General features: G+C 45.1%; 1 protein-coding gene and 1 non-coding gene across 6 annotated transcripts in view; one reads left to right on the top strand and one right to left on the bottom strand.

The window, feature by feature from the left end:
* Positions 1–25,034, bottom strand: part of SMARCC2 (SWI/SNF related, matrix associated, actin dependent regulator of chromatin subfamily c member 2) — a 151,407-nt gene extending 126,373 nt beyond the window's left edge. For all 5 annotated transcript variants that reach the window (XM_033936942.1, XM_033936945.1, XM_033936947.1 and 2 more), the window contains exons 1-5: positions 24,877–25,034; positions 23,765–23,884; positions 1,882–1,967; positions 1,550–1,631; positions 1,367–1,459 (exon numbers count right to left, since the gene is read on the bottom strand). In XM_033936942.1, coding sequence (XP_033792833.1) covers positions 1,367–1,459; positions 1,550–1,631; positions 1,882–1,967; positions 23,765–23,884; positions 24,877–24,987 — 492 coding nt within the window. In that variant the 5' untranslated portion in view covers positions 24,988–25,034. The remainder of the gene's footprint in view (positions 1–1,366; positions 1,460–1,549; positions 1,632–1,881; positions 1,968–23,764; positions 23,885–24,876) is intronic.
* A 258-nt stretch (positions 25,035–25,292) lies between these two features.
* Positions 25,293–25,374, top strand: TRNAS-CGA. Its single transcript has one exon. It is a non-coding gene; the product is annotated as a tRNA-Ser (tRNA).
* Positions 25,375–25,948: the final 574 nt, after the last annotated feature.

Here is a 25,948-nt window from a genome sequence, read left to right as displayed (position 1 = left end):
GGGAATCCCCAGCCATGGAGAACTCGAAGAAGGCTGAGCCCAAGGCTCCCACCCCTCGCCCACATGCTCCGCTTAACAAGCGACAAGGACACTTATTGGCCGGCAATCCAACAAACCTGGCATGATATAGGGGTAAAAAGGCCTGAGGGGTCCATACCTGTCGATTTTAAGCAAAATCAATTGGTTTTGAGGCAGATGAAGGCTTCAGAAAAAAAAAAAAAAGATTGTTTAAAATCCAAGATGGCCACTATAAGGAAATTCACGCCAAAAACAGCCCATGGAGACCTCCCTGATGGACAACCCTCCCCCCCCACACACACACACACATAGGGAAAGGGGTTTTAGAGGAGGGGGACGTAGGCTCTGGTTGTAGAAACCTTCAAAATTGACTTTTGAAGACTTCCCCCCTCCCCCAATTTTCCCCATAGGCTATAGTAGCCTTACTCACTGTGCCACGTGGTGCCTGCCTGCTTCAGCGTAGGAACTTAACTGGAACAAATGGAGAAGAGATCTGCCTCACTGATTCGCTGGACAAATCTGGTCTTTGGGTTACCAGTCGGACTGATCCTCAATCCTAAAAAACCTCATCGAGAAAGGGGATAGGACCTTGCAGTCAGCCCACTATTGATCTTGGCCGAGCTAAGGAGCCCAAACAGCCTGCATTCAAGCTCCTGACCAAATCAGGGATGCAAACAGTTATGCAGGGGTTGGCCACTGAGCTATAAAAATATTACCAGCAGGCTGGCTAGCAAGGTGTCCCCCAAGGGGCTGATCCTGCTAGCAGCAGACTTCTGTGGCGCGAGTCTACATCTTCTCTCAGGCAGAGGTCCCAACAAGTGGAAACCTCTGGGCACCAAGCCGCCAAACAAATGCTGAGAAAAAATACCTGAAAATAATAAAACCGCAGAGCAAATCAGAAACACTTCTGAGCAACTTGCTTGCAGAATACAAACTGAGGGGGCAGGAGCAGCTCACTGGGAAGGAAGCAAAGTTGAAAACATGATTGACAGTTTTCTACAAGCAACTTGCGGGTTCAAATACAAGACCCTAAGTTTCAGGACCACTAGACACACTGTACTAGAACAGAAATTTACAAATGGAGTCAGGATTATTCTGTCATTTGATTAAATGTGCACATCTCCCAGAATTAGAACCTCTAGCTTTCCGTTGCCTGGGCCTAACTTGCAGTTGGAAAGTTTTTAAGACTTCTCAAACTGATCCTACATGCTGGTTTTTTCTTTGCTGATCCTTTTTTGGAGGCAACGAAGGTAGTTAGATGTTGGGATCCTGCTATGAGTTGCAACTGGGACCTGCTCAGTCTACCAGTATAGCAATCATACCCCAGAGAGATGTGGGTATATGATACCTGGTGACGCTTCACAATGTCCTTCAATTTACTAAGCAGTTTGGCTTCAATCTCCGGCTGCAGGTAAATGTTGGGCCTCGACAGACAATTATTCTGCAGGATCAAAAATGGACAAAATGAGAAAGAACTGTCCTCACACCAGACATGCAGAATTTGAGGAAAAATGGAGAATGGGTCAGTTACCTGCACCAGGGACTTCTCAATAGTCATAAACATCTCTACGTTCCGGTCCATGCGAGAGGGGTTCTGGAAATCAAACCGCCGCCTTTGACAAAGAGGAAGAAAGCAATATGTGAAGTCACTGCCCTTAGTTCTTCATGCTCTAGTGTGGGAGGAGCCCTAGGAAATGAACATCAGATGAGTGTGTGTGTTGCATTTGGCAGAACCTTTTAGAGAGGGGAAGAAAAGTCCTATCTCAGATATAATTCTCCTCATCTCCAAGCTCTGGTTTTCCAAACAACGAGAGTGTAACGTTCCATAATCACTTTCTCTACCCCCTAAATCTTGTGACTTACCATCCTTGGTCACTCTTGAACTTGTAGGCAGCTGCAAGAATATGGCACAGAGCTCCGCTTGCCTTGAAGTCCAGGAAGCACTTAATCTACAAACAGATTTGAAAAAGGAGAAAGATATGAGTAGGGGAGAACCCTAAACATCATCCCCACATTCCCTCTATGGTACCATCTTATTTTTATTGTTACACTCTGCAGAGATCCTCCATCTCATATGTGACCATATGTCCTGTTTTGAACGAGACTGTCCCATTTTTAGATCGCCTGTCCCATTGTCCCCACGCACAGCTTCGGGATGCCGAAATGTCCCGTTTTCAGAAAGAGCGTCCCGAAGCTGTGCGTGGGGACAACGAAACAGGCGATCGCAGAGCCCGGGATTTTTTTGGGTGGGTGGGAGGTTATAGAGAGAGAGCCCTGCTTCCCCAACGCTGACGCAGCAACAGATCAGGTATGTGCAGTGACTGCACAAGCCTTCCCCCCTGGTCAATTCTGACATCAGAGAGGAAGTTCCAGGCCAGCCAATCACTGCCTGGCTGGCCCAGAACTTCCTCTCAGATGTCAGAATTGATGTAGGGGGGGGGAGGAGACTTGTGCAGTTGTTGCATGCACCTAGCCTGCTGCTGCTGTATTGGCAGCTTGGAGAAATTGGCAGCGGCGCCTTGGGGGGGGGCAGGGAGAAGGAAAGAAAGACAGAAAGAAAGGGGGTCAGGGAGAGAGACAGAAAGAAAGGGGAGGCAGGGAGAGAGAAATAAAGACAGAAAGAAAGAAATGAAAGAATAAAAGGATGCACAGTCAGAAGGAAGTGCAACCAGAGACTCATGAAATCACCAGACAACAAAGGTAGGAAAAATTATTTTATTTTCAATTTATTGATCAAAATGTGTCAGTTTTGAGAAGTTATATCTGCAGTCTATATTTTGCACTACATTTAAAGGGATCCAGGGGGGTCCCTGTCCCATTTTGAGGGGAAAAAATAAATGGTCACGTTATCTATACTACAATATCAGCACATCTGTGTTATAGTGGAACTGTAGTAGTAACACCACAGAAGGGAAACTATCTATGGCCAGATTCTTTTCTGATGAACCCCTTCGACTCTTATACTAAAAAACAACCTATCTCAACTTCCTTGTTTTAATAGCACTATGATCTACTTCTCCAACTCACCAACATGGCAACTACCTTGAACTAATCCATCCTTCCATCTGCTCTCTCTTGGGCTTTTAAACCTCTGTTCCCCTTCCCCCAATAACATTCACCCTTCTCTACAGTTTCATCCACCTGCTACCAACCCCTTTAGCAATCTCCAGTCTACTAACTCTTGCATCTTAAGAACATAAGAAATGCCTCTACTGGGTCAGACCTGAGGTCCATCGTGCCCAGCAGTCCGCTCACGCGGTGGCCCAACAGGTCTAGGACCTGTGCAGTAATCCTCTATCTGTACCCCTCTATCCCCTTTTCCAGCAGGAAATTGTCCAATTCCCTCTTGAACCCCAGTACCGTACTCTGCCCTATTACGCCCTCTGGAAGCGCATTCCAGGTGTCCACCACACGCTGGGTAAAGAAGAACTTCCTAGCATTCGTTTTGAATCTGTCCCCTTTCAACTTTTCCGAATGTCCTCTTGTTCTTTTATTATTTGAAAGTTTGAAGAATCTGTCCCTCTCTACTCTCTCTATGCCCTTCATGATCTTGTAAGTCTCTATCATATCCCCTCTAAGTCTTCTCTTCTCCAGGGAAAAGAGTCCCAGTTTCTCCAATCTCTCAGCGTATGAAAGGTTTTCCATCCCTTTTATCAGACGCGTCGCTCTCCTCTGAACCCTCTCGAGTATTGCCATATCCTTCTTAAGGTACGGCGACCAATATTGGACGCAGTACTCCAGATGCGGACGCACCATCGCTCGATACAATGGCAAGATAACTTATTTCGTTCTGGTTGTAATTAGAGAGCTGCACGGGAATGGGGACGACGGGGATCCCGCGGGACCCGCGGGTTCCCCCTTTGGGTCACGGGGATCCCGTGGGGACGCCCCTAGGGTCGCGGGGATCCCGTGGGGACGCCCCCTAGGGTCGCGGGGATCCCGTGGGGACGCCTCCGAGGGTCGCGGGGTTCCTGCGGGGCTGGATGTACTCAGTCGCGCGGCTCTTTTCTCTACCTTCTCTGCTTGCAGCACAGAGCCGAACTGAAGTCTTCCCCACGTCAGCGCTGACGTCGGAGGGGAGGGAGGGCTTAAACAAAGCCCTCCCTCCCTCCGACGTCAGCGCTGACGTCGGGAAGACTTCCGTTCGGCTCTGTGCTGCAAGCAGAGAAGGTAGAGAGAAGAGCCGCGCGACTGAGTCGGGAAGACTTCCGTTTGGCTCTGTGCTGCAGGCAGTGCAGGTAAGGAGGAGAGTAGCCTCGCGGTTCGAGTGGCTACCAAGGGATGGGGCGGTCCGCCCCGCCACACCCCGCCCCGGTTGCAGCACAGCCGGCCAGGTCCCCTTACTTTTGTGGCACTTCCCCGACCGACCGACAACAGCCCCGGTCCGACAATCCTCCCTGCCCTGTAGCCGCGAATCTAAATTATCTTCTTACAGCAGCTGTAATAAGGTAATTTAGATTTGCAGTTAAGGGCAGGGAGGTTTGTCGGACCGGGGCTGTTGTCAGTCGGTCGGGGAAGTGCCACAAAAGTAAGGGGACCTGGCCGGCTGTGCTGCACCCGAGGCGGTAGAGAAGGAGGGGGGGAGAAGGACGCTGAAAGCACTTGAAGACAGAGGAGGGAGAAGGACGCTGAAAGCACATGGGGGAATACAAAGGGGTGGAGAAGGACGCTGAAAGGCCATGGGAAGGGCGGGGGGGGGAAGGTCTCTGAAAGCACTTGTGGAAGACAGAGGGGGGAGAAGGATGCTGAAAGCACATGGGGAAGACAAAGGGGTGGAGAAGGACGCTGAAAGGACATGGGGAAGATAAAGGGGTGGAGAAGGACGCTGAAAGGCCATGGGAAGGGCGGGGGGGGAAAGGACTCTGAAAGCACTTGTGGAAGACAGAGGGGGGAGAAGGATGCTGAAAGCACATGGGGAAGACAAAGGGGTGGAGAAGGACGCTGAAAGGACATGGGGAAGACGGGGGGGGTGGTGGAGAAGGATGCTGAAAGGCCATGGGGAAGACAGAGAGGGAGAAGGACGCTGAAAGGACATGGGGAAGCAGAGGGGGGAGAAGGACACTGAAAGCACATGTGGAAGACAGAGGGGGGAGAAGGACGCTGACAGGACATGGGAAAGATGGGGGGAGAAGGACGCTGAAAGGAAATGGGGAAGAGAGAGTAGGGAGAAGATGCTGGCAGGGAAGAAGACAGATGCCAGACTATGGGGGGAGCGGAGAGAAGAAGTTGGGTGCCAGACCAATTTGGAAGGGGGAAGAAAGGGAGAGGCACAGTAACAGAGCAAATGGAAGATGCAGAAGGAAGAGAGACAGTGGATGGAAGGAATTGAATGAGAACATGAGGAAAGCAGAAACCAGGCAACAAAGGTAGGAAAAGAATTATATTTCTTTATTTTTATTTTGCTTCAGGATAAAGTAGTATATTAGTTGTGTTGATAAAAATTTATAAACATTAGAGGCTCTGGTAGAAACCCATTTGTAAAGTATGTATTCTTCCCAATTAATATTTTCAAATTAATAAAGTCTTTTTGCTTATTTGTAAATGGTTTCTACCAGAGCCTTTAATTCAGTAGCATAATTAAATGAAATAACTATTTCTGAAGTTTATATGGACGGGCGGGGACGGAGGGGATTCCTCGCGGGGACGGGTGGGGACGGAGGGGATTCCTCGCGGGGACGGGTGGGGACGGAGGGATTCCTCACGGGGACGGGTGGGATTCCTCACGGGGACGGGTGGGGACGGGTGGGACTTTGGCGGGGACGGGTGGGATTTCTGTCCCCGCGCAACTCTCTAGTTGTAATACCCTTTTTGATGATGCCTAGCATTCTATTTGCCTTCTTAGCAGCCGCTGCGCACTGTGCCGTCGGCTTCATTGTCAGGTCCACCATCACCCCCAGGTCCCTTTCTTGGGTACTCTCATTTAAAAACATCCCTCCCATCATATAGTTGTACCTCGGGTTTCTGTTTCCCACATGTACTACTTTACATTTCTCAACATTGAACTTCATCTGCCATCTCATTGCCCATTCCCCTATCATCTACTACTACTACTACTATTAATTATTTCTATAGCGCTACCAGACACATGCAGCACTGTGCAGAGTCACAAAGAGTAAGAAAACAGTCCCTGCTTGACAGAGCTTACAATCTAAACAGGCAAGACAGACAAACAAGATGTCATGGATACAGTTAAGGGGAACAGTTAATCAGCTGGCTGAGTTGGAGGGCAGAGGAGTAAGATTAAGGATTGAAAGCTATATCAAAAAGGTGGGTTTTCAGTCTGCTTTTAAACAAGGGAAGGGGCCTGATGGACAAACTCGGGTAATTTATTCCAGGCATAGTGGGCAGCTAGATGAAAGGAACGAAGTCTGGAACTGGAAGTGGAGGAGAAGAGTAATGTTGAGTGACTTATCTGAGAAACGGTGCTCTCTGGGAGGTGTATAAGGAGAGAGAAGCGAGGAGATACCGCGTAACAACAAGGGATCCATGAGGAAAAAGAAAAAGGAACCGGCGTGGCTCACTGTAGCAGTGAAAGAAGCAATCAGAAACAAGAAGATTTCTTTTAAAGTATGGAAAAGGTCAAAAATGGACGAAAACTAGAAAAAGCACAAGCAACATCAATGCAGGTGCCATAAGGCGGTAAGAGAGGCCAAAAGGGACTACAAGGAAAAATTGCCAAGGAGGTGAAAAACTTTAAGCTTGTCTTTCGATATATTAAGGGGAAACGACGTGCAAAGGAAGCGGTGGGTCCGTTGGATGACCATGGAATAAAGGGAGTGCTAAAGGAGGACAAAGCCATAGCCGACAAACTGAACACGTTTTTTGCAACTGTATTTACAGAAGAGGATATACGCAACATACCAGAGCCTGACAGGCTATACCTCAGAAACGAAGACGGGAAATTGACTGTGTTGATGGTCAGTCTAGAAGAGGCAGACTGATAGGCTCAAGAGCGATAAATCCCCGGGATTGGATGACATCCATCCGAGGGTAATCAAGGAACTGAAAGGGGTTATTGCTGAACTAATAGCCAATCTGTTGATCAAATTGGGCAGGATTCCGGAAGACTGGAAAGTGGCGAATGTTACGCCAATCTTCAATAAAAGGTTCGAAGGAAGATCCGAGAAACTACAGGCCGGTGAGTCTGACCTCGGTACCGGGAAAGATGGTAGAGGCGCTGATAAAGGATCGCATCGTTGACCACCTTGACGGACACAATCTGATGAGAATCAGCCAGCATGGCTTCAGCAAAGGAAGATCTTGCTTGACAAACTTGTTGCACTTTTTCGAGGGAGTTAACAGGCAGATAGACAAAAGTGACCCGGTCGACACTGTATATCTGGATTTTCAGAAGGCGTTCAACAAGGTCCCACATGAACGATTACTTTGAAAAATTGTGAGCCATGGAATCAAGGGTAAAATACTCGTGGATTAAAAACTAGTTGGCAGATAGGAAACAGAGAGTGGGGGTAAATGGACAATACTTGGACTGGAAAAGCGTCACAAGTGGAGTGCCACAGGGTTCAGTGCTTGGGCCTGTGCTCTTCAACATATTTATAAACGACCTGGAAATTGGAACGACAAGCAAGGTGATTAAATTTGCAGATGATACGAAGTTATTCAGAGTAGTAAAGACGCAGGAGGATTGCGAAGTCCTGCAATAGGACATAAACATGCTCGAGAAATGGGCTGCGACATAGCAAATGAAGTTTAACGTGGACAAGTGTAAGGTGATGCATGTTGGTAACAAAAATCTTGTACACGAATACAGGATGTCTGGTGCAGTACTTGGAGAGACACCCCAGGAAAGAGACTTGGGAATACTGGTCGACAAGTTGATGAAGCCGTCTGCGCAATGCGCAGCAGCGGCAAAAAGGGCAAACAGAATTTTTGGAATGATTAAGAAGGGGATCATGAACAGATCGGAGAAGGTTATCATGCCGCTGTACCGGGCCAAGATACGCCCTCACCTAGAATACTGCGTCCAGCACTGGTCGCCGTACTTGAAGAAGGACACAGTACTACTCGAAAGGGTCCAGAGAAGAGCGACTAAAATGGTTAAGGGGCTGGAGGAGTTGTCATACAGTGAGAGATTAGAAAAACTGGGCCTCTTCTCCCTTGAAAAGAGGAGAATGAGAGGGGACATGATTGAAACCTTAAAGATAATAAAGGGAATAGACTTAGTAGATAAAGACAGATAGTTCACCCTCTCCAAGGTAGGGAGAATGAGAGGGCACTCTCTAAAGTTAAAAGGAGATAGATTCCGTACAAACTTAAGGAAGTTCTTTTTCACCCAGAGAGTGGTGAAAAATTGGAACGCTCTTCCGGAGGCTGTTGTAGGGGAAAACACCCTCCAGGGATTCAAGACAAAGTTAGACCAGTTCCTGCGGAACTAGAACGTACGCAGGTAGGGCTGGTCTCGTTTAGGGCACTGGTTGACCTGGGGGCCACTGTGGGAGCGGACTGCTGGGCACGATGGACAACTGGTCTGACCCAGCAGCGGCAATTCTTATGTTCTTATGAGCAGTGGCGTACCAAGAGGGGGTCCGCCCTGGGTGCAAGCCATGAGAGGAGTGCTCCCGGCTTTGGAGTCATTGGCGTCCAGTTCCCCCCCTGGTGTCTGGTTCTCCCCCCTGGCGTCCAGCTTCCTCCCCCCAGCATCTCGTTTCCCCCCTGGCCTCCCCGCACCATTTACCGTATAGAAGCAGACTGCAGCAAGATCGCGATGCCAGCGATCTTTGCGCTGCTTCAGTGCTGTTTCCTCCGCCGCGGTCTCACCTCTCCTCTGACATCAGAGGATCTGTGGAGGGAGATGAAAAAAAGGAAAGATGCCAGGGAGGGAAGGGAAACGGAAAGATGCCAGGAAGGGAAGGGAAACGGAAGGGGAGGACAGAGATGGCAGATGGATGGTTAGCATGCAAAAAGAAGAAAGAAGGAGACCCTGGCAAGCAAGTTATCAGAAGACAACCAGAGCCTTGGACCAACAAGATTTGAAAAATAACCAGACAACAAAAGGTAGAAAAACTAATTTTATTTTCTGTTTTGTGATTACAATATGTCAGATTTGAAACATGTATTCTGCCAGAGCTGGTGTTAGACCGCAAACATGAGCTAGGATTTAACAGAGAGGAAAAGTCCTTTTTGTTTCTTTATTTTGTTTACACCACAGCGCAAGTGTGGTTAGAAGCCAAAGGGGGTGAAAAAGCTATAAAATAAACCCACAAGGATGTTTGAAAAAAACACCCAATTGGGCAAGAAAATCGAATCGAATTGAAAAACCAATTCAATAGGCTGAATCCAATCAAATTTTTTTCCTGAATCGGGCAGCACTAGTTTGCACTACTGTCTTAGACTTTAGGACCTGGGAATGGGGAGAGATGGCATCCTCAGTACTTTATAATGCAAGTGAAATGAGGATTTGGTCAGACTTTTGAAGGGTCTGCAGAAGAAAAATATTGTATAGGCCGGGAACATGAGACAGCAGGAAATGGGAACTTTTCTTCCTTCTATTTTTATGAATGGCAAGGCTGAGGATGTCAGAGAGTTCAGTTAAAATATGTGCTTTATAAGAAAATATAATATTGTGTTTTATAAAGTTTATAAGCATTGCTGGCCTACCCAGTGAGGTGTTCCTAGTGGTGGTGGTGGCAGCGTGTCAATGTGTTGAGAGGAAGAGGTGGTCTAGGAAATTCTGCTGAGCAAACTCCAGGCCCATTTCCACCCCCCAGTTAGTCCACTCCACTCAACTGGTTCGCACACTGAGTGAGTCTTTGGGTGTTGTGCCTGGGTAGTTGTTTTGGGATCTCTTCCAGTGGTCTGTCAGTATCTCCTTGTGGTCCAAGGAAGGAAACTTTGTCAACCTTAGCATTGACCTACAGAATATGTTTGTAACAGTGCTGCTTGTGTGGCATTAGGCTATGTAGTGAGCGAAAGAAAAAAACCAGATCTTTGCACATTTTTGCACTATATGGTGGGTGTATGAGGAGATTCACATTTCCTGCACAGCTAAGTCTGTGTGAAGTTACCTTGTGCTGTATTTGACATCTAGCAAGGTCTCTGTTTGGAAGGAAAGATCTAAGTTTAAAAATGAAGTGGCCAGAAGTTATGGTAAAAGCAGATAGCGTAGCTGGTTTTAAGAAAGGTTTGGACAAATTCCTAGAGGAAAAGTCCATAGTCTGTTATTAAGACATGGGGGATGTGTCTGCTTGCCCTGGATCGGTAGCATGGAATGTTGCTACTCTTTGGGTTTTGACCAGGTACTAGTGACCTGGATTGGCTACCATGAGAATGGGCTACTGGGCATGATGGACCATTGGTCTGACCCAGTTAGGCTATTCTTATGTTATGTTCTCATCTGTAGGGGCCTATGTTTTCACTTCTTATTTTAATGTATTTTTTTGTGGGAACTTATCAGTGTTTTTTATAATGGGAACAAAAACGTAAGAGAATTAATGTGTGTGGAATGGGGGGGTAACTAATTTCTTCAGCTAAATAATTCAATCCACCTCAACCAGACATAGGAGAACTCACGCACCATTCACACACCCTCCAACCAAAAACGTCAAAAGAAAAAACAGTTTGACAACCTCCTAGCCATTCGAGCTGCAACACTCGACCCCCAACTCTACAACCTATTGACCTCGACCACAGATTACAAAACCTTCACAAAAGAAATAAAAACCCTTCTATTCAAAAAACACATAAAACCGAACTAAAACAGTCAGAATTATCCCAAGCATCACCTGCAACTACTCCATATGTACTTCTGATGTCATGACAATTCAGACATAATTTATGTTATGTTATGAATAATGGTTACATATATGAGGTTAAATAAAAGAAAATTTTCACTGCCTGTTTCTATTCTGACCATTTATTCCGTTTCATGGTTATTACAAAAATATTTTTTTACATGGGGGGGTGTCAAAAAAATGATGGGCCCCGGATGCCACATACCCTAGGTACGCCACTGCTTATGAGAGATATTGAGGGGCAGCAGAATGAACACACTTGTAAGTCAGCAATAAGATCTTGAAATGTATGCGATGGCAGATAGGGAGCCAGTGAAGTGAGTTAAGGAGAGAGGTCACATGAGCGTAGCGAGGTTGGTAGAAGATGAGTCACGCAGCAGAGTTTTGCACAGATTGCAAGGGGGAGATGCGACACTGAGGGATACCATTTAGAAGTAGATTGCAGTAGATTCCTCTCCAACCATGTCAGTCTACTGATAAGCTTAGTGCAGTGGGTCCCAATTTTTATTCTATTTTGACACACCTGACAATTTTCATGTATGTGACACACCAAACACTAAAATTCACAGCTGAACAAAGCATGCCTAAATATTTCATTGGTTAATTATAACATAAACTTAGTAGATGAAGGCAGCTAAAGACTTGTGTGATCCATCCAGTCTGCTCAACAGTCACATTCATTTTTGAGGTAATGTTAAATCAACAATCCAGTAATTATTCATTTTACTTGCTAAGTTCTACTTTAAAATGTTTTTCCCCCTCTCCCCTGAGATAGGCAAGACCTGTACTCAGACTATATGAATATGGTAAAAAAAAAAAAGTGCTTTCTTGTTCCTGATCCATACCACCACAAACGGGACACAAGCCATAGAAGTCCACCATGAATCAGCCCCAAGTACCCCACTGTTGGGAGTCGCCTTCCAAGCTAACTGCAGCCTATCCCGATCCATCTTGTCACATACTGGTTTAACATAAGTTTAGAATGAATTTGCCTCATATCAAAAAGCTGTATGCTTCCAATCCCGGATTTCTCACTTGTCAAACAAGAAAACAAATTATATATTCAAATGGGCTCCCCATTGTCCACCCGACTGCTTATTCCCTCAAAGAAGTACAGAAGGTTCGATCATGCCTAACGAACCTTCTGTACTTCTTTGAGGGAATAAGCAGTCGGGTGGACAATGGGGAGCCCATAGACATCATTTACCTCGATTTTCAAAAGGCTTTCGACAAGGTGCCACATGAAAGGCTACTTAAGAAGCTGTGGAGCCACGGGGTGGGAGGGGATGTGCACAGATGGATCAAGCACTGGTTGTCAGGTAGACTGCAGAGGGTCGGAGTAAAGGGTCAATATTCTGACTGGCGGGGAGTCACGAGCGGTGTGCCACAGGGATCGGTGCTGGGGCCGTTACTCTTTAATATATTCATCAATGACCTGGAAAGGGAGGTAAAGTGTGAGGTTATAAAATTCGCAGACGATACCAAACTGTGCGGCAGAGTTATGACCAGGGAGGAGTGTGAGGACCTGCAAAGGGACCTGGACAAGCTGGAAGACTGGGCAAACAAATGGCAAATGCGCTTCAATGTGGACAAATGCAAGGTCATGCATATAGGGAAAAAGAACCCGTTGTTCAGCTACAAATTGGGGGGGGGTATTGTTGGGAGACAGCAGACTCGAGAGAGACTTGGGTATGCTGGTGGATGCATCACTGAAGCCATCTGCACAGTGCGCGGCAGCCTCGAAAAAAGCCAACAGGATGCTGGGCATCATAAAGAAGGGCATAACAACCAGAACACAGGAAGTCATCATGCCACTGTATCGAGCGATGGTGCGCCCACATCTGGAATACTGCGTTCAGTATTGGTCGCCGCACCTCAAGAAGGACATGGCGGTACTTGAAAGAGTCCAAAGGAGAGCAACGAGAATGGTAAGAGGGCTGGAACACTTCCCATACGCCGAGAGGCTGGATAGGCTGAGGCTCTTCTCTCTGGAGAAAAGGAGGCTCAGGGGAGATATGATAGAAACCTTCAAGATCATGAGGGGCATAGAGAGGGTGGATAGGGACAGATTCTTCAGACTGAAGGGGACAGCTAATACGAGGGGGCATTCTGAGAAACTGAAGGGAGATAGGTTCAAAACAAACGCAAGGAAGTTTTTTTTCACCCAGAGGGTCGTGGACACTTGGAATGCATTACCGGAGGAAGTGATCAGGCAGAGTACGGTCCAGGGATTCAAACAGGGATTGGACGGATTCCTGAGAGATAAAGGGATCGTGGGATACTGAGAGAGGTGCTGGGATGTAACACCAGGTAATGAGTAAAAACCAACCAGGTCGTGCATGTGAAAGACCGGAGGGCTAGGGCTTCGATAGGAAGGCAGGACTTAAATGGGAAGCCAAGGTGGCAAGGGAGCCCCTTCTGATGATTCTGACAGGTCGTGACCTGTTTGGGCCGCCGCGGGAGCGGACTGCTGGGCAGGATGGACCTGTGGTCTGACCCGGCGGAGGCACTGCTTATGTTATGTTCTTATGTTATGTTATGTTAAATTCTGGTGTCACCTCAGAAACACAGCAACACAAAATCACTCTACTGGCAGATATTGTGAGGCACCACAAAAACCTGCAAATATGATACTCAGAAACTATGTAGCAAACTGCAGAGCTGCAACATGTTCATTTGAGGCTGGAGGCAGCAGTTATTATTGAGGGTAGCGGAGAAGCAGAAATAGGGACCAGTTACAAGTTTCAAGTTTATTTAAGTCTTGATATACCGCTTTTACGTGCAATGCGGTTTACAATTTATACAAAGTATTAAAAAAAATGTTAGAAAATATAAAATCATGGAGAACAATTTTGCAAGAACAGTACAGACAAAACGAAATACATATAGGCAAATGGGAAGGATACATTGCTTAAAATAAAAGAAAGGGGAGGTGAAATACAATAGGACAGGGCTTTCAAGAACCTGACTTTCAAGATTGCTGGTTTTCCCAGCTTGCAGGTAGTAATGGTTGCCAGAGGATGTGTGGTAAGAGTGATTAACATAGCTGGTTTCAAAAAAAGGACTGGACAAGATCCTGGAGGAAAAGTCCATAGTCTGCTATTGAGACAGACCTGGGGAAGGCCACTGCTTGTCCTGGATCGGTAGCATGGAATGTTGCTACTATTTGGGTTCTTGCCAGGTACTTGTGACCTGGATTGGCCACCGTGAAGACAGGACACTGGGCTAGATGGACCACTGGTCTGACCAAATATAACTATTCTTATGTTCTTAAGCACAGGCTTGCTTTCCACACCAAATTTCTGGTGACACACCTCCCATCTCTTAGGGACACACTGGTTGAGAGCCACTGGTTTAATATTATGAGAAGAAACTGCCTTATTACTGGTTTAGAGGCTCTCAGCACAAACTGCCCACCATCCATGCTATCCACATCAATAGAGTCACTCTGTATGCACCTTAACAACAAAGGCATTTAACAAAATATTGGGTGGTGAGGCGGTACATTCGCCTTCATGTCTCTGAGCAAACGTTCTAATTACAGTCAAGCATATTTTGTTAAATTACATTACATTACATTAGGGACTTCTATTCCGCCTATACCTTGCAGTTCAAGGTGGACTACAAAAGAGCTAACTGGACATTTCCAGTGAAGTTACAACAGTATTGGTTGTTTGTTTGTTTTTTTTTGTTACAAGGGAGGAGAGGTAACTGGATTAATTCCGGAAGAACTTGCAAATTGGATATTAAATTGACTGTACGTTACTGTGTGATATAACAAATAGATTACAGTTAGAGTACAAATAAGATTACGTTACATTTCAGGGATCTAAATACTTGGTTGGTGTTTTGGGGAGGAAGAGATTATTTAAGCGGAGATTTGGGGGGAGAATTTATCTAGGAGGAGGGAGAAGGGTTGGGTTAAGATATCTGGATACATTTTTTAAATTTAAATGCCTTTGTTGTTAAGGTGCATACAGAGTGACTCTATTGATGTGGATATTTGCTTTTTAGTCACTCAATCCTTCAAATTAGGAGGAGTTTCTAGCCTCTAACTTTATTTTTTGACTTGGTCTGCACCATCCATGCTAAACACAAACTTTGACTTGATTCCAGAGTTCACTTCCTGTGTTCCTATACTTGCTCTACAAAGTGTCTCAAGTTAAAATTCTTCTCTCATCCAAGCTTCTTACATCCGTATATCATCTTTACTTCTTCATTTACCAAGTAAACGTACTGCCCACCTAAAGGTGGGAAAAGGGAGCATGAGTGTAGTGCAGAAGGGCACCCTATGTATTGGCACATAACAGGAACTGGGGGCACCATAGAGGGAAATGGGAAATTGTCCACACAATCTGCAAACTGAATCAACACATAACACTTCTGTATCTTCAAAAGCATATGTGGATTTTTTTTTGTGTGAGAAAAAGTAACTATACAAAAAAGGGGGGAGTGCAACTGTACATGGGTAATTTTTCATTAGAACCAACCAATAAGAGGAAACCCACTCAAAAAGTGGTAAAGTCACAATACAAAAAGTAGTTGCAAGTCCCCAACTATGTTCCCTCTAAACTGGGCACATGCGCAATTGCTCATACGTTCTAGGAGCATTGCTCACAGATTTTACATGGTCACTCACAAAAATACTTGCAAATCTGGAAAATTGTTGTTTTCTTAAAACTTGTTGCTCACACACAAAAAATTTTCAGAACTAGAGGGCCTGAATCCAGTCGGGTTTTCAGGATTTCCCCAATGAATATGCATTGAAAGCAGTGCATGCAAATAGATCTCTTGCATATTCATTGGGGAAATCCTGAAAACCCGATTGGATTCTGGCCCTCGAGGACTGGAGTTGCCCATATCTGTTATAGAACATCAGCAGAGACAGCTTGAACCTCATTTATACATCATAGGTCAAAAGCCTCCATTCTCTGTGTTCTAATGTTGTTCACCCTTACATGCAGTTATTATCTTTCACAGTCTTCAGTTCAAGCTCCAGGTTTTCAAGTTTTATTAAAATTTTGATTAAATCGCAATATCAAATCTCAAAGCGATGTACAATTTAGATAAAAATCTGGGGAACAAAAAACACTTAAAGACAAATACAGAGACTAATATGCACAAAAGGAAAGTGGAGAGAACTACAATAAATTAAACTAAAGGAAGATAAAAAAAACATAAGGTGGGGAGTTTTTGAATTGTTCATAGTAAAAGAGGCTTCATATAAGTTTTAAGAATCAAATGCATTTATAAGCCAGTTTAAGAATTAAATGCATCTTTATACAAAAAGCATTTTAACGTTCCTTTAACTTTATTAAGGGTTGTTTCTTCCCTAATCTGTGCCGGCAGTGAGTTCCAGATCTGGAGAGCCGTGACCATAAAGAATGTGTCTCGTCGTGTCTTAATAACTCTCAAGGATGGAACAGAAAGCAGGTTTTTATCATCTGATCTTAAGGATCTTAATGGAGTGTATGTAGACAGATATCTTTCTATGAATAGTGGAGCTTTAACTCTTAGAATTTTGAAGGTTAATAAGGCTATTTTATAAGTAATTCTGAATGTTATGAGCAGCCAGTGAGCTTTTTGAAGGACAGGGGGTTAACTGATCAAATTTTCTAGTTTTAGTGATGATTTTTTATCACTGTGTTCTGAATTATTTGTAGACGTCTTAGTTCTTTTAGTATAATTCTCTTATATAATGAATTGCAGTAGTCTAATTTTGATATTACCAGTGAGTGAACTGGGTACAGTCACACTACATTATAGAACAGTGTTCTTCAACCTTTTTACACCCGTAGACTGGCAGAAATAAAATAATTATTTTGTGGACCGGCAAACTACTAAGACTGAAATTTTAAAAAACCATTTCCGCCCCCTCTCCACAAGCTCGGTCCCCACAAACCATCTGATGCCATCCACACAAGCCTCAGTTATGATTTTATATTGAACGTATTTTATTAAAGTATAAAAAGAAACAATATTCTGTACAATTGTCATTTTATAAATACAAATATACAGAGCAAGGACCAACAAAACCCCTGTCTCCCCTCCCCTTCACATATATCCCCTCTACTATCAAGAAAATTGAACAAGTCAAGTTATTACGGAATGCTACACAGAAATATCATGCTAACAGAATACTGCAGTCACATATGACAGGAATAGTGTTAGGGGAGTGCCTCCTGGTCAGAGAAAGCCCTAAGCCAGTTGGAAGCTAAAGAAGTACTGCCTGGGCTTTGCAGTTCCCAATTATGTCTCTAGCAGGATATATATTTCAAATCTGATATATTATAATACCAAAATAGAAATACAATTTTTTTTTCTACCTTTTGTGGTCTCTGGTTTCTGCTTTCATCTTCTTTTCACTCTTTTCTTTCCAGCGTCTGCCCTGTCTCTTCAATCCAGCATCTGCCCGTTCCATCCACTGTCTGCCCTCTCCCCCTTCCATAAGTATCTGACTTATTTCTATGCCCCTCTCCCCTTTCCATCCAGCCTGTGCCTCCTCTCTCCTTTTTACATCATTCATTCCAGCTTTCTTCATTTTTATCTCTCCTACACCAGATCTAGCATCTTTATCCCTCTCTCATTTCTCTGCTGACCCCCTTTCCAACATCAATCTCTCTCTACTTTCTCATTCCTCTGTCTCTCCCCTTTCCCTCATCTGATCTCTCCATTCCACCCTGACCCCCTTCCCCTCCTGTAATCCTCCTGTAAGTTGTTTCCTTCCTTTTTTCCTTCTCCCTTCCCTCTTCCCCCTATCCAACATTAACTCTCTTCCCATCCCTTTCCCTCCTCCCCTCCCAGTATCATCTCTCCTTCTACCTCCCTCCAGGTCCAGTAGCAGCTTCCCAGCCTCCAACAGTGGCTTCCTCTCCTTCCAGCAGCTCTCAGTACTTGCCTGCAGCAGTGATTTCCTTAGGCAGCCTTGGATCCGTTGCCGCCTCTGAGGAAAGAGGAAGTTGCTGAAGTGAATCACTGCCCTGGCAAGTACGAGAGCTGCTAGGAGGGGAGACAGCCACTGTCGAAGGCTCCCCATGATCTTGCTCCCGCGCGCCTTGCACATTCGCGGCCCCCCCAAGCCGGCACAAACAGCGTTGCTCCACAGGCCCTGCCGCCCAAGACGAGCTGGAGGCCCCTATCAGCCACCCTGCCATCGAGACTCCAAGAGTGAGCGGCCCGCATACAGGAAAGCTCAGGGCCAGCGTTGCACCACTCACTCACCCATGGACGCTGTCAACAACCCGGTGGCAGCCAGCAAACATGGCATGACCCTGCAGCTGCATGGGCTCAACCCACTGCACCTAGAGGCATCCTCTCAACCGCTGGGTGCATTCACGCATCCCGCACCTGGGCGGACTCTCAGCACAGATGCTGCCGATGGCCCCAATCCACACGCTGACCCCCCGCGCACGCTGACCATCTCTCTTCTACCTGCAGCTCTCTCCCTTCTATCTGCACTTTCCCCGCGGCCCTCTTCAGCGACTCAGCAGGGGCAGCGATCAAGACAGGCTGCCAATGTAGGGACCTTCCCTCTCTGAGTCCCGCCTATTTTATTTCAACTTCCTGTTTCCGCATAGGCGAGACTCACAGAGGGAATGCCCCGACGTCGGCAGCCTGTCTTGATCGCCCGAGGCTCGGTGGAACAGCAGATTTCCGCCAACATCATCAGGGCAGGAAATTTAACCGCGTCAATCTCGCCAGGGCAGGAATTTTCTGCGGACCGGCACCAGTCTGCGGACCGGCAATTGAAGAACACTGTAATAGAACATCAGTAGAGACAGCTCAAACCTCATTTATAAATCATAGGTCAAAAGCCTCCATTCACTGTGTTCTAATTTTGTGCACTCTTACATGCAGTTATTATCTTTAACAGTCTTCAGTTCTCTTTAAATATATGCAATATAGTCCATACTGCCTTCAATATCCATATGAATTCTTAAATGGTGATTGCATTAAACATGATCGCTGCCAGGCACTATCCAATCAGAAAGCAAAAACATCGATGGACTTTGAAACCCACCCAAAAATCCATCATTGAATATGCAGATTCAACCCAATCGGGACCTCAGAGTTCAATAGGCGTATCCACTATTGTTCACATTGAATCAGACTGACCCAGTCACCACCTCGACAGTCTGCAGGGACATGTTCAATAACAAAACATCAAAGCTGTTCAGACTGGTGCCCATTAGTTAAAAAAATGGGACACAGAGCATCCACCTTTTGCCGTGCAACACAAGACTTGTGTTCAGCCATATGGAACGGAAGGTTCCTAGTGGCTCTCCCTAAATTCAAGTTTAGTGCAGGGAAATCGTATGAGCACATGAACGGATTTCCAAGTCCGTAGAGTTGTAACGTTTACCATTGATTGATTTTTAAACTCCTCAAGCTCCAAGGTCAACTTCCCAAATTCCCAAATCTTAAGTGTTTAGCTGACATAAATGCTGACTGAATCAGCTGTGTGATTGGAAACATCGCTGGGCTCAAAAGTTCCTTCAAGTTATGGGATCTTGAACATGCAACATAAACTTTTTGATCTTTAAGCACCAAGTGAGTTTTCATGATGTCCCAATTATGTCTATGAAATATCAGGTGCCTCTTCCTCTCCCATCAAAAATCTTACTATTCTCTCCTCTAAGCATGTTTAGGTAACCCCCCCTCTGTATAGAAACTCAGTAAAAATGATTTCACCTAAAATTTAAATTTGTCAGCTGTAGTACTTCCAAGTTTGGAGTAAGACAGACGAGTCATTTTAGGGATATTTGTCTCCTGAGAAGTGTTCACCCTTGACCTCGTTATGTTCCACTCAAGACACTCTAATTAAAAAAGCTAACAAAGGAAGTGCAGTAGTGGTTTTGAATAAATATGATTACATGCAGGAGATCAAACTCCATTTGAGTGACACAAGCACCTATCAAAAGATTGTTGGAGGATCAGACTGAACAGCTGAAATCCACAATTTTACAACTGACTGAACAGGGAGTGGAATTGGGCTTCTCGATTACTCGTGATTTTAAGTATTTCAGTTCTAAGCATCCAATGATTCCAGTACTATATACTCTGAGGCAGTGTTCTTCAACCTTTTGACACCTATGGACCAGCGGAAATAAAATAATTATTTTGTGGACTGGCACCGGTTCATGGACCAGCAGTTGAAGAACACTGGGCTTAGTCATACCTATCTCCACCCAATCTCCGCCCCAGACCCCGCCCCCATAATAGTATTAATTGTAACACTATTTTTTCCATTCATTTTTCATATATATATATACACACACACAATATAATTGTATTAACAACACATAATGGTTAACCACAAAATTAAACTATATAAAGCATACTGTATGCTTCTCAATATTCATTCCTACCAGAACACAGATAACCCCATGCAAAACTCTAAAACACCAAAAACTAAAAGTACTAATATATACAAACAAACCCTAAGGTGCAAGACTCTGCATGCAGTACAACCCCAGAGGAAAAGAAACAAATGCATTTCTTCTTGAACAGACAGCAGATGTAAATCAATCACTAAATTAAAAAATAAAATCATTCCCCCTACCGTTGTTGCCTCCCTCCCTCCATGCTGTGCCTTGCCCTCTGGCCTGTCCCCCGGTGTTATCTTCAGGCTGGCTCCCTCAGTGCTGCAGTGCACAAAGCTGTGGGCAGCGGCTCCTCGCGCATCCCAAGCCTTCCTTCTGACGTTGCGACATCAGAGAGAAGGCTTCTGGTTCAGGCACAGGACGCGTGGTAGGAGCCTCTGCCCATGGCTTTGTGCACTGCAGCACTGAGGAAGAGGAAGCCGGCCCAAAAACAATGCCACATCGAACGCACCGTGGACCGGCGGCTGAAGAGCACTGTCTGGGGCCCAATGCACGTGCCAGCCCTGTGGACCGGCGGTTGAAAAACACTGCTCTAAGGTACATAAAAGTACTTGTAATCCACCAGGGCATCCCATCATTTTGTCTTAAGACTCTTTATTGGAGCCTCTTCCATCTTTTGTCAATTGGTTTTTGAGCGCTTTTCTTTCATCTAGCTGCTCATATATGGAGGATACCTCACAGTTATTATTTATTTATTTAAAAATTTATATACCACATACATCTATGCGGTTTCCAAGTCACATACATAAAATCTTGTTTCCCTTGGTTGTTTTTGCAGATTTGGGATTCTGTCCAGTGGGAAGGCAATGAGACGATTATGTTAGTGACATTGGACATTAAGGGCTCCTTTTTACAAAGGCACTCCCCTTCAAAATCACTGAGCTCTGGAACAACCTTACCTCCCCTCTTCGGAACTTGAGCTCTCCCCAAGTTTTCCGCAAACATCTGAAAACCTGGCTTTTCTCAAAAATGTAAGCCTCTCTCCAACTTTGGTATCCCAAGTCCACAAAAACTCTTCATATCTGGCATCCCAAGTCCTCAAAATATTCTTCACACTTTTACCGCTAACCCTTTGTTGTAGTTCCTTCCTATTTCATCTACTGTAAACTGCGCCAAGCAATACGAACGTGGAGATGATGCGGTATACAAACCTAAGGATTAGATTAGATTCCCCTATGCAGTCTCACACACCAAACTCTTCATCGGTCATATATTCTTGAACATCTAATAAATAACTTTAAACCTCAATTCAGTTTTAGTTTTAAACTACAACTTATATTAATTATTTTTAAAGATACTCATTTGTCTTTCAATTAAATAACAGCCAGGGGATTTTTCTCCGACACAGGGTCTATGTTTCGCTGTTTAGAGGAGAGCGTGCAAGTGGGCCAAATACAACATTTGTGATCTTTTGTCATCACATAACAGGAGGGATTCAGATGAAGGATCAGTACAAACTTGTGGAATAAAATTTTTGACGGGCGAGGAAGAGGCACCCACTATTGTTAGACATCAATTGGGACATCATAAAAACTCACTCAGTGTTTAAAGATCAAAAAGCTGAAGTTGCATTTTCAAGATCCCATAACTTGAAGGAACTTTTGAGCCCAGGATGTTACCAGTCACACAGATGATTCAGTCAGCATTTATATTGTCTAAACACTCAGGATGTGGGAATTGTAGAATTTGTGCTTTGACCTTGGAGCTCAAAGAAATTAAAAATCAATGATAAATATTACAAACTGAAATACTCTATGGACTGTAAAACGATCACATGGTTTACATCAATGGTCCCAAACGCAAAACCTTTGCAGGGCCACAATTTTGGATTTGTAGGTACTTGGAGGGCCTCAGAAAAAATAGTTAATGTCTTATTAAAGAAATGACAATTATGCATGAGGTAAAACTCTTTATAGTTTATAAATCTTTCCTTTTGGCTAAGTCTTAATAATAATATTGCCATTTATAGCTAAAGAAACATATGATCAAGAAACTGTTTTATTTTACTTTTGTGATTATGATAAACATCCTGAGGGCCTCAAAATAGTACCTGGCGGGCCGTGAATTTGAGACCACTGGTTTACATCATACAATGTACCTGCAATAATCTGTACTTAGGGAAAGCAATTAGGAACCTTCTGGTCCATATGACTGACAAGTCTTGCACTGCATGGCAAAAGATGGGTGCTCTGTTTGTGTCCCACTTTATAACTATTGAGCACCAGTTTGAACAACTTCAATGTTTTGTTACGGAACATGTCCCTGCAAACTGCCGAGGTTGTGACTGGGACAAACATCTGATTCCGCATGAACAATAATGGATATACCGTAACCTATTGAAATCTGAGGTACCAATTGGGTTGAAGCTGCATATTCAATGGTCAATTATTTTGTGAGTTTCAAAGTCCTATGATGTTTGTTTTCTGATTGGATAGAGGCTGACAGCGTTTATGTTTTATGCAATCATCATTTTTATGTTCCTGGGTTGGCATGTAAGGACCAGTCAGCTGAATTCAGTGAGCAGCCAGGATTGTGACTTTTGTAAATTTGTTCCCACATCTTACAATTTTTATACGATTTTGTTCACAAACTCAAGGGTGTTTGGATGTGGAAGTGAGCCAGACAGTGCCTTTTCCCTGAAGAAGCTGGAGGTGAAGCAGTTTGACTTAATGGCTGTGAATATTTTTGGCACATTCAAAAAAATTCATGATAAGTTTGGATTTTTTTTTTATTTTTTTTGCATGAAATAGTCTGTTATTGAGAAAGATATGGAGGAACCCACTGCTTGCCCTGAATCGGTAGCATGGAATGTTGCTACTCTGTGGGTTTTGGCCAGGTACTAGTGACCTGGATTGGCCACCGTGAGAACGGTTACTGGGCATGATGGCCATTGGTCTGACCCAGTAAGGCTATTCTTGTGTTCTTATGATAATAACTGCATGTAAGGATGAGCAACATTAGAACACAGCAAGTGGAAGTTTTTGACCTATGATTATAAATGGAGTTCAAGCTGCCTGTACTAATGTTCTATAACGTAATATAAGTTATAACTGTACCTGATTAAGGCCAGTTTTTATCAAACTGTGCTAGATGTTTTTAGCATGGGCCGGCACAGTAAATTCTTATGAGTGTCGGAGCATTTACATTGCCAGCCCACACTAAAAACTTCTAGCGCAGCTTGATAAAAGAGGGGGGTGTCTTTTTTCTTCCCCCAATAGCAACAAAAAAACAACACTGATATTTGTATGTGATTGATAAGAAAATTAGAACAGAAATATATCAACTTTTGTTTCTATTTGAGACTCACACCTACTTTTTTGTATTGTAACTTTTCATTAGGCTACTTTCAAAGTAAAAGTGTATGCATATTTTTATTCTGAAAATTACTTCAAAATCTATCAGTAAAAATGACTGATGCATTTTGTGGTAGTTCAAAAACTGCACCCATAATGATATGATATGATGAGGGAGCACAGCAGGACATAAGGGCACATTCTAGTATATGGGTGTACAGTAAGAGAGGGGAGCATGCTATTAGGGGGAGGGTATAATGGGAGCCAATAGCACATTGGGGAAGAGTATTAGAGAAGAAACAGTGTCTCTGGCTCTTACCGGTAGTTTGGTGAGTGGTGCATTACTGACATGTTTCCCAAACACTTCCTCCTGGAACTGAAGCAACTGCAGCACCAAGCTAGAGAGGGATTTATTGGTAGGAGGCTCTGCCTGGATGTACTGGAGAGAAGAAGAAAGAAGATTAATATCATATCAACAGGTTTAAAAAGCCAGAAGAGAACAATTTACTATGCAGGATCCAGACAGATTAGTTGTGCAGCTCCTGTGTCAGACATTAACCACAGGCAGCAAGATCCACGTGGTATCACCAACAGTCACTGCACTGACACAATCTGAAGAAGGGATTTTGATCACTAACAAACTCGGCACCCATTCATCCATCTACCTAAACCAAGAGGAGAACGCAACCCTGGATATACCACAAGGGTAGATTTTGTCCTACCTTCCTAAAATCCCCAGTGTTGTCTCGCTTCTGCCCCTAACATCAAGGGCTGTCACTGTGGAACCCACTGTGATGTCACAAGCAAAGGATCCTTCCAGCTCAGCCTCACACAGCTGGACAAAGGTGACCCCTGACCCCCCCCCTCCCCTCCCCAGCACAAAGCACCGACCTCACCTGAACTCAGCAAAAGGTTACAAGTCATGGAAGGGCCAGGCGGCTGAGGCAGACGCACACATCCGGCTGTCTGTCTGCTGGACTGCACAGGGTCAAAGATGTGCGGCAGAAGGTCACTGTATCCACCCCCAGCTGACTGTCAGCCGCCAGCAGTCTTTCTTTCTACAAGGCACCCTCCCCCCTTTGGAGGAGCGGATTGGGAATCAGGGGTGCTAGGGGGCGGGGGGGGCGGCGGCGGCGGCGGCGGCGGCGGCGGCGGCGGCGGGGGGGGGGGGGGGGTAATTTGTGAGGTGCCAGGATTCCAACGGGAAAGAAGATTTTCAGGTGTGGACAAATGTATGGGGCAGCCAGTGCTCCATGAGGGCTGCCCTGCCCCCGCCCTGCTCGTGTATGTGTCTCTCTCCGGGGGCCCGGCCCGGCCCCGCCGCTCCTCCCCCCTTTGTTCCCAGGCCCCGGCGCAGCGGGCGAGCGGGCGGGGCAGGGAGAGCAGAGCGGCAGACCTTCCCCCGGCCCTCTCCTCCCTCCGGCCCACTACCTTCTTGTAATTCTTGCCCAACCACAGGCGCACGTTGTCGAACTGCGATACAGTGTCAGAGGCCTCGTAAAATTTCACGTTCGGGCCGCCGTCCTTCTTCCGCACCGCCATCTTCCGAGCGCCGCCGCGGGCTCAGAGCGCCGCCTGCTGGCCGCAGCCGGAACGGTCGTCGCGCAGCGCCACCTGCCGGGGGCAGAGAGAGGGCGAGAGCTCTGCATTCGGATTATCCCCCGGCCCGACCGGAGTTTTGCTTTCATTTGTCCTTCAGTAAGAATAAGTCGATGTGAGGGGACGAGGAAGAGCGCACTGCGAATTTGGAGGTGGAAGGATTAATACGTTTGCGGTGGGTGGTGGAGACACAAAGCATTCGCTTTCACTCGTGCTCTGTCAGGAAACTCTGCGCGCAAATACTGGGAGTCACGGTGGCCGAGTGGTTAAGGCGTTGGACTCGAAATCCAATGGGGTTTCCCCGCACAGGTTCGAATCCTGTCCGTGACGGCAAAGATTTTGGGGTTTTGTTTCCTTTATTTTTTTTTCGGCGGTCTTAATTTTTCTAGCTCCCATGCCTTCCTGAATTCAAGTGCATTTTTTAATCTTTTTTTTCCACGTCTTTTTCTGACCTTTGATTTTAAGCCTTGTTTTAAGGCAATGAAAAGTCAGAGCCAAGCAAAGTCACTTCCGAGTCTGCCCAAAGCAAGGTGGCCCTAGTAGTTACTGCTATTGCAGACAGAAATAAAAATGAAGACGATGCAGGAACTGTGGCTTCCCGATAGGTAGACAAAACATAGGTACTCAAAACATATTTTATACAGTATTTAAATTATATTTTATTGCTTCACGTTTTTTAAATAAATTGTCATAGGTGCTGCTTAAACAAGAATAGGACCAAAAAGTTGCCCAGATTGCTTCCTTTTTCAATCTGGTTGTTCGAGGGGAAAAAAATTATAATTTATTTTTTGCCCATTTCTCCCACTGTCCTATATATATCTAATCTAATCTAATCCTTAGGTTTGTATACCGCATCATCTCCACGTTCATAGAGCTCGACGCGGTTTACAGTAGGAGAAATAGG

Source organism: Geotrypetes seraphini, chromosome 3 (genome assembly GCF_902459505.1).
Source record: "Geotrypetes seraphini chromosome 3, aGeoSer1.1, whole genome shotgun sequence".
Taxonomy (NCBI): Eukaryota; Metazoa; Chordata; class Amphibia; order Gymnophiona; family Dermophiidae; genus Geotrypetes; species Geotrypetes seraphini.
This window is presented reverse-complemented; position numbering and strand designations above follow the sequence as displayed.